The sequence below is a fragment of the Monodon monoceros genome, unplaced genomic scaffold (genome assembly GCF_005190385.1).
Source record: "Monodon monoceros isolate NGI ecotype Baffin Bay Population unplaced genomic scaffold, NGI_Narwhal_1 Super_Scaffold_7, whole genome shotgun sequence".
NCBI lineage: Eukaryota > Metazoa > Chordata > Mammalia > Artiodactyla > Monodontidae > Monodon > Monodon monoceros.
In genome coordinates, this window is record NW_021703784.1 from 66,414,522 (window position 1) to 66,428,341 (window position 13,820).

General features: G+C 38.5%; 1 protein-coding gene across 1 annotated transcript; it reads right to left on the reverse strand.

Moving 5' to 3' along the window:
- Positions 1-782: 782 nt before the first annotated feature.
- On the reverse strand, positions 783-13,054 carry PSMA1 (proteasome subunit alpha 1). Its single transcript, XM_029209618.1, has 10 exons — positions 12,907-13,054; positions 11,552-11,596; positions 11,002-11,103; positions 10,778-10,881; positions 8,808-8,896; positions 8,114-8,184; positions 7,866-7,995; positions 6,597-6,676; positions 2,451-2,561; positions 783-1,148 (listed from the first exon to the last, which is right to left on the reverse strand). The coding sequence occupies exons 1-10, from the start codon at positions 12,907-12,909 to the stop codon at positions 1,092-1,094; spliced, it is 792 nt and encodes a 263-aa protein (XP_029065451.1). The 5' UTR covers positions 12,910-13,054; the 3' UTR covers positions 783-1,091.
- Positions 13,055-13,820: the final 766 nt, after the last annotated feature.

Sequence of the window (13,820 nt, forward strand, 5' to 3'; positions counted from 1 at the left end):
TTTTCCCACTTAACCTTCACAATAATTCTCCAAAGGATTTCCCTAAGGGAAGGCTAAGTAAATTGCTCAAAGCCAATAGCGGCTAATTAATAGAATTAGGTCAAAAATCCAAGTTCCCTATCTATAAACAAACTGCTCCTCTCTAGAAAGATATGAATCTCAGAAAATAAAATAATTCTTCTAGGCTTCTTAGCAGCAAAATTCTTGATTACTGGCTTTGTTTTTTAAAACAGATTTCCTCTAATTTCATTTTGCATGGTCTAAGATAAAAATTGTACAGCAATATTTACATACACAGTTCATAGGAATAATGGAAGGCAGCCTAAAGATTATGCTTAAGTAGGGCTGGGCAGGATAAGAGGAAATGATAGCTTGGGATTAAATTTCCCTTTTGCTATTTTTGCAAAAATTCCCTACACTGAGACCAGACCAGAGATATCACTACTGCCACCTGCTGGTTGGAAAGAAAAATCGTTCCTATGTTAAACTTCCCATTACTATTGTTAGAAAGTGGTAGTTTCTTAGGTTTTAATCAGAATCTCCAGGGTTGAACCCTAAAATTTGTATTCTGGACCAAATCTCCATGGATTCTCATGCAGCCAGTCCATACACTGGGGCATTAGTATAAGGCTGTTATAGATAAGAGGTAATATTTTTCCTGTCACTAAAAATAAGGCAATTTAATTTGGCAAACATGGTGACCACACATGATGATGACACAGCTGTAATCTCAGACTACTATTTAGAGTTGAAGCTGCTTAAAAAGCAAAACACCAATACATCAGCAGGTGAAACAATTTTATTTCACAGTTGTCTTTAAAACCACAAAGACAATATGTTCTTCATATAAAAACGTTAGTTCAGATAACTATACTTTCTAGAAAATGATTATAGAGACGCTCTTAAAGAAAATGCACCCCATCATATGGTTTTGGTGAAGTTGCTTGGAAAAAACTCACATCTGGACTGATTCCTAAAACATACCATTCCACCATTCTGCATCTTTTGGTTCAAAGTATAGGTTATTGTCATCAATACGTGTTCCTGCATTCTTACATGTATGATAATACATATATAGACTGGTTTATCATTTAATGTTCCATTGGTTCATCAGCCTTTTCTGCAGGTTCATCAGCAGGTTGAGTAGGCTTAAGAGAGGAAGAAAAAAGAAAATATGTAAAAAGAACACTTGACCAATATATATTTTTAATCATAAACATTGCGTTATAAAAAAAATTTATGAGAAACGGAGTTAGGAGACATTTTGGATACTCAATTTTGGTTCATTGTCCTATTAAAATTTCTGAACAAAGGGTTTTAAAAAAATAGATACAATTTTACAGTTCTGAAAACCTAAGCATCACTGAACAATTCCAGCGTTTCATCGTAATTTGTCTTGATCAAGAATAAAGGCTTTCCTTTTATTATCACTACTAGCCTTAAAATACTGGCACATTTTAGACATTCTTTTCCTCTTTAGCACTAATGAACACAGCAAAAATATTTTCAAACAAAGCAGTTGTATGGTACTCCACTGCACTCTTCCCAACAGTGCTGGTTCTTACCAACAGCAGTTAAATAATGCAAATCTTGCTCCTCCAAATACCAACATGTTAAAAAAAAATTCATGCTGTAGAAGAAATTCATGACCGTTTTTTTTTTCAACTACACAGCAATCAAAAAAGCATCTACAAAAGCAAATGTGTACTCTAAACATTCAACAAAAAAAGGCTAGTATTTAACCTGAGATTCACCAATACTTCTTGATCCTTTTCTCAATATTTGTGAAGAGCCAACTTAGTTTCCCAAGCTGGTCCCCAATGAATTTTCTCTCAGTCCCCACTCTGGTAGGATCTTGGCTGGCCCTATGACTTGTTTTAACCAACAGAATGTACAGAAGTGATGCTGTGCCAGCCCTGGGCCTCAGCCTTAAGAATGCCTGGCAGCTTGCACTTCTCAGTTTTTGAACTTTTGCAACCTCTGAGCTGCTACCCTGCTAGAGATTCTCTGGTGAAGGAGAGGCCCTGAGACTACGTGGACAGAGGCCCAGCGATCCTAGCAGAGGTCCCAGCCATCTAGCTGTCCCTCTAAGATACTTAGCAAGTATGAGTAAAGAAGACACGTGAGTAAAGCCATCTTGGATGTTCCAGCCCCACTCCCTCAACTGACTGGAACGTTTGAGAGACCCCAAATGAGATGAGCAGAAGAACTATCTAGCTGAGCCTATCAACCCACAGAAGTGAGAAACTGCAATAGGTAACCAAATCACCCTTTTTGTGTTTTATGGAGATCACTGACCCCTCAGTATTTTACTTTAGTCAGTTCTTAGTTTTCCCACTGCCACATGAATTACGAGCCTATCTCAATAATTAAAGACAAAAGTGGTAGATTTACACAGTCATGGTAGGAACAATAGAACTGAAGTCTCTTGCTTATAATTAGTTATATACCTGTGTCTTTCTCTGTGGTCTTTCTTCAAGACCTTCCAGGAATGGAGACACATCATCATCATCATAAATCGTAAACTCCAAGTCTTTACCAACAATTCCAATGGAAACATTCTGAGGGGAAAAAAAAAAGGTAAAAATTAAAACTCAAGAGAATTTAGGTTGGAAAAACGCTTATGATAAAATGTTGCATGGAAAAAAGCAGAGTAAAAATTTATATAGCACTTGAATGAGACTTAAAAAATACTTGGGGAAAAAAGGAAGAAGAAAACTAGTAAACTTTTGTAATTTGCAGATTTAATATTCACTTTTTAAAAAATTATTTATTTATTTGGCTGCACCAGGTCTCAGTTGCGACATGTGGGATTTAGTTCCCTGACCAGGGATTGAACCCAGGCCCCCTGCATTGGGAGCACGGAGTCTTAACTGCTGAACCACCAGGGAAGTCCCTAATATTCACTTTTGATAATCATGAATAATTCCAAAGGTCTATGTCACCTAGAAATTTGCAACTTTGTTCATAATGGGAATGCAAAGACCAGTGTGAGGGAACAAACTGCTTTGCTAGGAAGTAACCCTAACTTCTAAGAAATAATCTGATTTGTTTCATGTGTAAGTTAAGACATGATAGTTCTTAGGGAAATAAATTTTGGGTTCTAAAGTGTTGAATTTAGGGGATTGGAACTATGTTCTACATGGAAAAATTAAAAAGCAATTCTTAAAGTGTTCAGTGAACCAGTGCAGAAGAGCTCCCGTAAGATTAAAATTTCAGCAAAAACTTGAGGTATTAAGGATATATAGGGCATTCTCTATGATTCAGTAAAAATGTGAAATCAGGAAGCCAGAGCAACCTTTTCCAAGTTGTAAATGTCAACAGTCAACTGTATACCCAAATTTTAAAAGACAGTCATCTTGGAGTGATGGCATTATAGGTATTTTAAACAAATTAAAAAAATTTAATGTACTTTCCTAATTTTTTTGAAAGAATATTATTTTCATAATAGAAAAAAGTGTTTAAAAAGATTATGCAGGCTATAAAGTCTTCATAGACATATTAAATATTAATTATCCATTCATTATAACAAAATGGATTTTATAATATGCTGACTGATCTCACTTTAGTTAATGATCATTAACCTCAAGGAGGCCTTTAGTGGTTGTTGTATTATACGGGTCCCTAGATCATTCAATCTCCCCTTCCCTGGACAACTCTTTCTAATATTCTCCATTCTCCTTCCAGCTTAAAACCTTGCTCCTATTTCACTGAGAAAATAGAAGCAATCAGAAGAGAATGTTCACAAGCTCCCACAGTATCCACTCTTTCCTGTATCTATGTCCCTAGATTCTCTCCCTTCCTGTTACTGGGAATGAATAGCCCAATTTCCTCTCTAAGGCCTACCTTTCCACCTGTGTGCTGTTCAAGGTAATTGGTCTAGCAGTTTTTCTCATTTTTATCTTATATAAATGTTTTTCTTGATACTGGATTATTCTTATACCCATGCAGCAAACCTGCTGTAACCTCTCATATCTTAAAAAACCAAAACAACAAAAAACCCTTTTTTCACTACATTCTCTTCCAGCCACCGCCCTATTTCTCTGGACCCACAACAGAAAATCTCTTCCAAAGAGCTGTCTCCAATTTCTCTCCTCTTATTTTCTCCTGACTCCTTTCCTATCAGGCTTCTACCCCACCGTTCCATTAAGATTGTCTAGTCAAGTCCCAGAGACATCACTGCTAATCTAATGGTTAATTCTCAGTCCACATCTTCCATGGTCTATTGGCAATTTTTCATTCTCTTCTCTTTAAAAGACAGTTGGCCCCTCTATCTGTGGGTTCTGCATCCTCAGATTCAACCAACCATGGATCAAAAATATTCGGGGGCTTCCCTGGTGGCACAGTGGTTGAGAGTCCGCCTGCCGATGCAGGGGTCCAGGAAGATCCCACATGCCGTGGAGCGGCTAGGCCCGTGAGCCATGGCCGCTGAGTCTGCGCATCCAGAGCCTGTGCTCCACAATGGGAGAGGCCACAACAGTGAGAGGCCCGTGTACCGCAAAAAAAAAAAAAAAAAAAAGCAAAACAGAAAATATTCGGGAAAAAAAAAATTCCAGAAAGTTCCGAAAAGCAAAACTTGAATTTGCTATGCACTGGCAACTGTTTACATAGCGTTTGCATTGCAATTACAACTATTTACATGCCATTTACATTGTATTAGGTATTGTAAGTAATCTACAGATGATTTCAAGTATACAGGAGGATGTGCGTAGGTTAAGATGCAAATACTATGCTGTTTTATATAAGGGACTTGAGCATCTGCAGATTTTGTATCCAAGGGGGGTGGTCTGGAACAAATCCCTCCCCAGATTCCAAGAGATGACTGCAGTTTCTTCATTTGCTTTTAAGGATGCCTCATTTTCCAAGTTTTCCTCCGACCTTCCTCGTCACCTTTCTCAGTCCTTTTTGCTGATTCCTACTCACCTCCCAACCTCTAAAGGGTAGAGTGCCCTTAACCAAGTCTTCAAACCTCTTGTCTAACTATTCGATTCTTTTAGAAATCTAATCCAGGCCAGTCTCTAAATGCCATTTCTACACAAAGACTCCAACATTTGTAACTCTAGGATAGACCATTCTCCACCAAACTCTAGGGGGTGAACATCTGATATCTGTTTATTCTTTATCACCAAATGGACAAACAAGAGGCATTTCAAATCCTGTTAAGTCCTAAACTAACCGCCTGATCTTCCTCCACAACCTTACCCCAAAACCTGTTCTCTAACTGTCTTATCCATCTCAGTAAATCATAAATCTCTCCTTCCTCTCATCGGGCCAAAAACCTGATTTATTTTTTTTTATTTTTATTTTTTTTGCGGTATGCAGGCCTCTCACTGCTGTGGTCTCTCCCACTGCAGAGCACAGGCTCCGGACGCGCAGGCTCAGCAGCCATGGCTCACAGGCCCAGCCGCTCCACGGCATGTGGGATCCTCCCGGACCGGGGCATGAACCCGCGTCCCCTGCATTGGCAGGCGGACTCTCAACCACTGCGCCACCAGGGAAGCCCCTGATTTATTTTTTTAAGCTCACACCCCACAACCAATTTGTTAGCAAACCTTTTTGGTTCTAATTTCAAAACATAAGCAAAACTGAACTACTTCTCATCATCTCCAACTCTTATGACTCTGCTCTAATCCACCACAATCTCTCACCTGAATTACTATAACAACCTTGAAACTATTTCCACCCATGTCCCCACTACAATCTGTTCTCAGAACGGCAACCAGAGTGACTCTTTTAAAACCTAAATCAAGCCATGGTATTCCTCTGTTCAAACTCTAACAGCCCACTGGGAGTAAAATCCAAAGCAGCTACAATGGTTTATAGGACATATGCAATCTGGCCTCCACTACCTCTCTGACTTCATTCCTTCTCTTCCTCTTGATCACTGACTCTGACACTACCGGCCTCCTTGCTTCGAACACTAGGGACATTCTGGACTCAAGGCCTTTGTAATTATACTCCCTGGAAGAATACTGATCTAGACATCTGCATAGCTCACTCACTCACCTCCTTTAGATCTTTCCCTCAAATTTCACTTTCTCAGTGAGGCCATCCCTGACCACTCTATTTTAAATTATACCCACCACACCTCCTTCTTACACCCTATTGGTCACTCTTACTCCTCTTAACCTGTTTTATTTTTTCTATAGCATTTATCACCTTCTAATATCCTATATAATTTACTTGTGGGTATACTGTCTCTCTTCCCCCACTTGGATGTATGTCCCAAAAATGCCAAGATGTTTGTTATGTTTACTATATATTCTCAACGCCTACTGCCTACATGTGGTAAGTGCTCAATGTACATATTTGTTCACTGAATTAAAAATATGATGATATTCCTACCTCTTGAAGAAATGAAGAATATTGTACCTCAGACATACTGCTTTTATTGCTTTATACCAAAAAGAAATGTTTAAAAATCATTTCAAAATCAGTCCCTTTTAGTGAGCATCTTAAAGTGAGAGAATGAGCCAAGGCAACCAACTCGCAAATTGAAGAACTGTAAGTACACAAACTTCTCTATTACTTACATTTATGTGATAAATGATTAAACCGTAATGTTAGTATCTACAATTGGGAAATGTGATATTTACCTTTGTAGTTAGGTCCTGTTCTGCAGGAAGTGTCTCCCGTAAGGCACGCAGACCATGCTTAACCAGTTCATTCAAATTGCCTAAAATATAATAGATTAACAATTATTTCTTAATTCCATTTTCATGCTAGGCTTCTTTTATTTGTCAGCCCTATAGTCTGAAATCATGGTTTTTGTCACATACTAAATACATCATAATACAAAACCCAAAAGTCTAAAGTTTGGCCATATAATCTTTTAATAATCTATTATTAGATTGCTATTATTTTATTTAATGAGAGGATAATTGATTTTTGTTACTGAATTTACCCTTTTCTTATGCTATAAGTTAAATCAAAATCCTGATTCACAAATGATACAGCTCAAAGTTTCATATAATGTATTCTGTGGAATGCTCACCACTGTATTTGCTCTTTATAAAAGGAGCCTCCAACTCCTTGTATGTGGCCAGTACAACTATCCTTGTGTAGTTTTGGCCCTGATGCCAAAATTACACAAGAATACCACAAGAAAGTAAAACTACAGATTAATATCCCTTATGAACATATACACAAAAAACCTCAACAAAATACTAGCAAACTGAATCCAGCAACATTTATGTTTATATAAACATTATATATATATATATAAAATTTATATTATACATTATGACCAAGAGGGATTTATCCCAGGAATGCAAAGCTGGTTTAATGTTCAAAAGCAATGCAATACATCACAATAGAATACAGGGGGGAAAAAAACCAGATGATTACCCCAATAGATGCATAAAAAGCATGTGTTAAAATCCAAGAGCCTTGCATAAGCAAACTACTCAAAAACCTGCCCTATCACCACACCTTACATCTTTTACCTTTCTTTCCCACAGCTACATTGACTTCTTATTTATTTATGGACTACTTAATGCAGAATGTCTGTGTGGCTAAAAATAAGAATCTCAGAAAACTAAAAGTTGTAAACAGAACTTACAACTGGTAGCTAGTACAGTAGCTCTCAACTCTGGCTGGGGCACACTTACTTCAGACCAACTGAATCAAGAATCTTCAAGGTCAGGGACACATATTTATATTTTGAAAAAGTTCTACTGATGATTCAAATTACTGTGGTAGCCAGAGAAAGTAAAAGCTAGTATGTGTGACAGAAATAATATACACTTCATGGGTTTAATCTTTTTTAAAATTCTTTCTGTAAAGCAGATACTTTTCTTCATTTAGAATACTATATTTATTCACTACATAAAGACTGGAGGGGACAAGAAAAAAAAATCACTTACACTCCATAAACTCTGACATATGTCTCTCCAAATAAGTACGAGCTGACTGAGAACGGGCTCCAATGGACATAGCTCTGCAGTCAAAATAGTTAGCAGATGGACAAGTTTGGAAAATGTGAGGGCCCATATCCTACAAAGAGAAGAAAAATACACTACATAATTCTTCACTTTGATTGAGCTAAAAATTAGAAAACTTCTAGTCAGTTTTTAAAAAATCATTAAAATATAACAATACTCTACGAACTTACATCATAACCAGCAATAAGCAGCCCGACACCATATGGTCTCCGGCCATATCTTTGTGTTGGTATCTGAGTTTCTTAAACTAGTTAAAGAGCCTGTTCTAACAAGGTATAAAGTACTATCTTTATTTTCAAATTAAACATTATTAACAAAGAACTCTGGTTTCTTAACTGCTGCATAATCCACCACAAGAAGAAGAAAATAAAAGAGAAATATTTATTTGGCTTATTATAAAAAAATGTTTGGCTATCCACCAAATCCAAAGTGAGTGCTACCAAAATGACTTTCTCTGATGTAAAGAATCTCATTCATTTTGGATATAAGGGGCAAGGATTTTTTGGGAACATCTAGAACCACCAATAAAAAATTTTAAATCTCCTCTAAAAATGATGCTTAGTTTTTCTGAAATTTGGCTTATCTGTATCTGGAAAATATTAATTGCTTATCTATAAGGGCTGATAAAAGAGCAGCCCAATTTCTTATTTAGACCCATTCTTCCATGGTAAAACTTCCTACAACTCTCCTTCTAAAAATTTTAAACATTCCGCTATTGAAAAGTGACTAACCTTAAAGTTTTCACAATCTTACCCATGTTATGTATTATCATATTCCTAATAAGTAACATAAGGATAAAGTATCAAAACCCTTTAAAGTCCACATCCATAAATGCTAAAATAAATGCATAAATAAAAAGGATACTGCTTCCAATTAGAGATACAAGACGAGACACAGGAAGAGGTCTGTCAAATACAAATCTGGAATCCAAACACTCCTGGCGCATAAAATTACTAAAAAAGAAACAAGAAAAATTAGTAATTTCAAATCACAGAGAGTTATTCTAAATAATTTCATTTCTTTTTGCTTTCTTCCAGACATTTACATGAATTACATCCATACAAGGGAACCACAAAGACATGGCCACAAGGATGCATTTTTATACCAACTCTTCCTTCTAAATTTTAAATGACTAACCTTAAAGTTTTCACAATCTTACTATGTTTATGACTAAAATGTTCCTTAGTTCTAGATAACCTTTGTCTCAGAGCACTTTATAGAATAGAGAAGAAAAGGCTGAGCAAGAGAAAAAGAGCAATGTCTCTTCTCTTACCCTTCCCACTGTCAACAAGACAGTGCTTTTTTTCTTGAAAGCTGATGAAAATTTTCCCAATAGAATACAAGAAATAGAATCCATAGTACGGCACTGTTAACATGTCCTGCCAACGTTACTTCTATCCATAAGCAGCACTCTAGAGGAGATACCAGACACTAGACTGTTGAGTCTCACTCTTAAACCTGACAAGATTCAAGCAAGTATAACACAGGGGAAAAGGAAATTCATGCCTAACTATTAAAGCCAAGAGAATAAACAAGAAATGGATATGTACTTTTCTTTCATGCTGCTTTGTCTAGTTTATGTGTATGTCACATCTGATGAGCAAATGTTGGCTGCAGGAACCAAGCTACTTGTTCTCTACTTTCATTTAAGTCCATTTCCCAGGGCTGTCTAAAACCCAATATGGCAGGTACTAATCACATGTGACTAGTGAGCACTGAAAAAGTGGCTAGTCTGAATTGAGATGTACCGTAAGTACAAAATATACATGAAATTTCAAAGACTTAGTACAAAAAAACAACGTAAAACATCTCATTAATAAAGTTTTTATACTGATTACCTGTGACACGACAATATTTTGGACAGATTGGGTTAAATAAAATGTTTGACGGCACAACATATATTACATTTTCAACAGCTAAAAGAAACCGTCACTAATAATGCCGTCACTATACTGCTGACCTAAGAGAGCAGGGGGGCTTGCCAGATAACTTAAAAATTTTAAACATTATTATTTCCCTTAGTGTTTATATTCCTTCTTTCCTAATTAAATCACAGACTTAAGAGATTACTTTTGGCTAACTACCTCCCACCTCCCAACACACACAACAAAAGTCACTGTGTTAAGTGTTCTACATGTTAGGCTATTTATCAGTAACCTTAGAAAAAACACTAAAAAAATTTGAGAGTTTAAGTGACTAGATCAATATCAGACTAAGTGCTAAAAGTGAGGACTAAAGACTGTGTGATTCCAAAGCCCCACCTCTGAATACTGAATGAATGAATACTAGAATACTAGAAATAATCTTTATCTCCTCTGGTCTCTCACAGAAATATACCAGTTACTCTCCACTTTCTACTTTGTATTACAGATATTCTACTAGATTTTAAGTTCCTAGAAGATGAGATCTATGTCTGATTCACTTTTGTATACCCTGCAGTACCCAGTATTGAGCTTTGCAAAAAATAAATGTCAAATGAATACTGATGTGTTAAAGAAAGCAAGGGTAGTTCAGCTGATCCTTAGAAACCTGAAAAAAGTGTCAAGCTCTTCTCAGACCTGATATCAAACAATATATACTGAGTTATCAAGTAAGACATTATTCAATGACTTCTCAAAAGCGTTAATATTAATATGATTAATTCTATTAATTAATACTGCAGTGATCAAGAAATGGAATACTTAGTAACTGACTCCAAATCCATTAAGGTATTCATGATCTTAACTTATAAGCACTCTGGCAGACAACTTCTTAAAATATCTGCATCTTTTCTAGAAATGTAATCAATTATGAATCAAAGGGATGTTTCTTTTGTTTTCCACGATCATACTCACCATAACAATCTAGCATCAGCAGTAAGTCCCGCAATTGAGATACCAATATGGTTATCAACATGAAGAATTTTTTTCTGATGAGCTGCAAGTTCTGACTGTGCTCTCTAAATAGAGACGTTATTTAAGACAGAAAAACAAGTTTACAATTTTATTATCTATACAGTGAAAGTTACATTTGACAGTTGTTTTCTAAAGGAAGAAGATATATTTACTGCTTTACTTACCTTCAACGCAACCAACACTGCATGGGTTTTTGATTTAAGACCAACTGTGGCTGAACCTTGTTTGACAGCTTCCATTGCATATTCAATTTGATGAATCCTGCCCTAAAACAAAAAAAAAAAACCCAACATACCTTAGAGTCATCTTACAAGACCCTCTTATATATTTAAAATTAGAGATCCCCAAAATCAGGTGAACATAGTTAAACTAGGAAACTTGGGACTTCCCTGATGGTCCAGTGGGTAAAACTCCAATGCAGGGGGCCCGGGTTCGATCCCTGGTCGGGGAACTAGATCCTTCATGCGTGCTGCAACTAAGAGTCTGCATGCCACGACTAAAAAGATCCTGCATGCCGCAACTAGGACCCAGCTCAGCCAAAATAACAAACAAACAAACAAAAAAACTAGGAAACTTACTTTTATGATACATTTAGGTTTCAGAAAAGTCTAAAGTGATTATATTCCATTTTCTCACTGCCCACAATCCCATAAGTTTCTAAACACATTGCAGCCACCAAAAACCACTTCATAGAAATAGCATAAAACATTTTACCTGAGGGCTCCAAACAGTGACATCATTGTCATACTGGTTGCGAAACTGAAAGTAAATGAAAAAAGACTTATTAACACGAGAACATTACAAATCCCAAATCTTAACAAGATCTATCATTAAAAAATGTTCTTCCATCTGTTTTCATCTAACATTAACAAAAGACTGTTATTGCAACCTCATTGGAAGATTACTACTGTAGTCAGCTGCAAACCAGCTTTACATTTACAAGGAGCTAGTTGGGTAGGGGAGAGCACATCTAGATGGGACTTATCCTCCCAACCTATCTTCCAATTCTAACACTGTCCATAGCACCCGCTTTAGGTTCAGTCAATTACTAAAGTTCCTATGTGTCCACTTTCCTTCCTATCTTTGCTTATGCTCTTCCCTTACACCAGACCTTAATAAATGGTCAAAAGCATTACTTTCCCCTAAACTAGCTCAAATGTCTACCTCCTAAAGTCTTCTCCATCTTTCCTCCCCAAATCCCAAAACATACTCCCACCAGTTCTTTATCTACACGTCCCTTTCTACTTTATATTACGATTAGGGACATGTCTGATTTATCTTTGAACCTTCACTGTGCTTAAAACAGTGCCTTTGAAACATTCATACTGAATGAATGAACACAATGTCCCCAGGAAGTTAGAAGCGGACACAAATAGCCACAGCGACAGACCCATTACTGCTTTAAGGACGGTATTAAAACAAGTCCACCAGCACAGTACTTGGGAGACTAATCGTGGTGGTGAGCAAGCTGAAGGCTGGAATGGCAGACATAGGTCTGCAAGCCCTGAGCCCTATATTGTAACCCTGATTCCATCACTTCTATCAGCTTCGGTTCACTCATTTGTAAAACTAGGTGACTGGACAAAGTGATTGAAAAGGGCCTTTTCTGATCGAGCTCTGAGGGAGAGATTACAGAGGGACCCACCTGGAAAATGAACGCGGTCCAGGAACCCAAACCCTGGGGTCAAGTCCGCACTTGGCAGTACAGGCAGATCTCAAGTCCCCATTTTCCCTTTCTCCCACACAGAGCACTAGGGGCCTCTCTGGACCGCTCGGAATCTACTCGACTGAAGGAAACTGAGGGGCGAACTCGGCTAGTAGTCCGAGGAGGTACTGTTCAAGGCCCGGTGGAAAGCGAAACAAACCCCGGGAAAAGGCCACACCAACTACCGACCTCCCCTCTCCCGGCCGGGCCGGAGATGCTGAATCACTGCCTGAACCCTCCACTCGGCTAAGGTTCCCATGGCCCGTGGCCTCGGACCGCTCTAAGGATGACAGGCGAGGCGGCTCGCCAACCCCAGCCAGCGGACCTCTGCCCAAACCCAGCCTGAGCTCGGAATCCAACTCACCATGGTTCCGGCGCGAGGCTGGCTTCGGCCTCCTGAAAACCCGCGGACCGAGCAGCGCTGCCTAAACTTCCGCTAGGCGATCTACAGAGAAGGCTGCGGGACTTTGAAGGCGGTGGCGCAGGGTAGAGCAGTCTATTCCAGAGATGTCGATAGACTTCCCTCGCTCCCCCGCCCTCAAAGCTCTCAGCCAGCTCGGGAGTGGGCGGGGCCTGGGAAGCAGGAGGAACTGAGATAGGCGGGAAACCCCGGGACAGGTGTCCCCGCGGGAGCTAAGAGCTGCTAGGCGGCCACTACCAAGTCGCCCTTCTTGGGTCCTCAGTGAAGTTACCTGTGTGTTGCAGATTCCCGCCAGTTTCTCACCGACCAGGCCAGATGCACCTGAGACTCCGGGTGAGCGAGTGTGCGGCTCAACCTCTCCTTCAGCTTCCACAGAGATGTGGGGTGTTGTGTCGTGTGAGAAGAACGAGACTGCAAGAAAGGCCACAAATAATGGTTCGTTTCTCTGTGTGAACCATACTCTTCCTCGAGTATCTTGTTTGTAGACATGTTTTTCTTTCTACTTTGGAATCCTTTTCCCTTCTCCTTGGAGAACTCATCTTTAAAGGCTTTGTTGTCGTTTATCACTCTTTAACGTCATTACTGGTTCCCTCCGCCCAAGAGACTTTGAACTCTTCGAGGGCACTAATGTCTTTCTGTGCCCTCAGAATCAAGCACGATGCCTGAAAGATCAGGCTACTAAGGAAAAAGGTGGACATTTTCTTACAAGACACGTATTTTATCCTTTGTGAGCAATCTTTTAGTAAATCCCCAAATGAAATAGTTTAGGACAGCTCTGCAATAAGCTGCCAACCTAACATTTACCGACTGCCAATGATGACTTATTTTCTTTATGAAGAAGAAAGGATGAGTACCTA

Bases quoted from the DNA above. Each gene is read 5' to 3' on its own strand.
- PSMA1 (XM_029209618.1), bottom strand. The intron at 7,996-8,113 runs GTAAGTTCGTAG...TTCTCTTTGTAG, and splicing joins TGCTTATTGCTGGTTATGAT to GATATGGGCCCTCACATTTT. The intron at 6,677-7,865 runs GTAAGTGATTTT...ATTATATTTTAG, and splicing joins TATGTCAGAGTTTATGGAGT to GCAATTTGAATGAACTGGTT.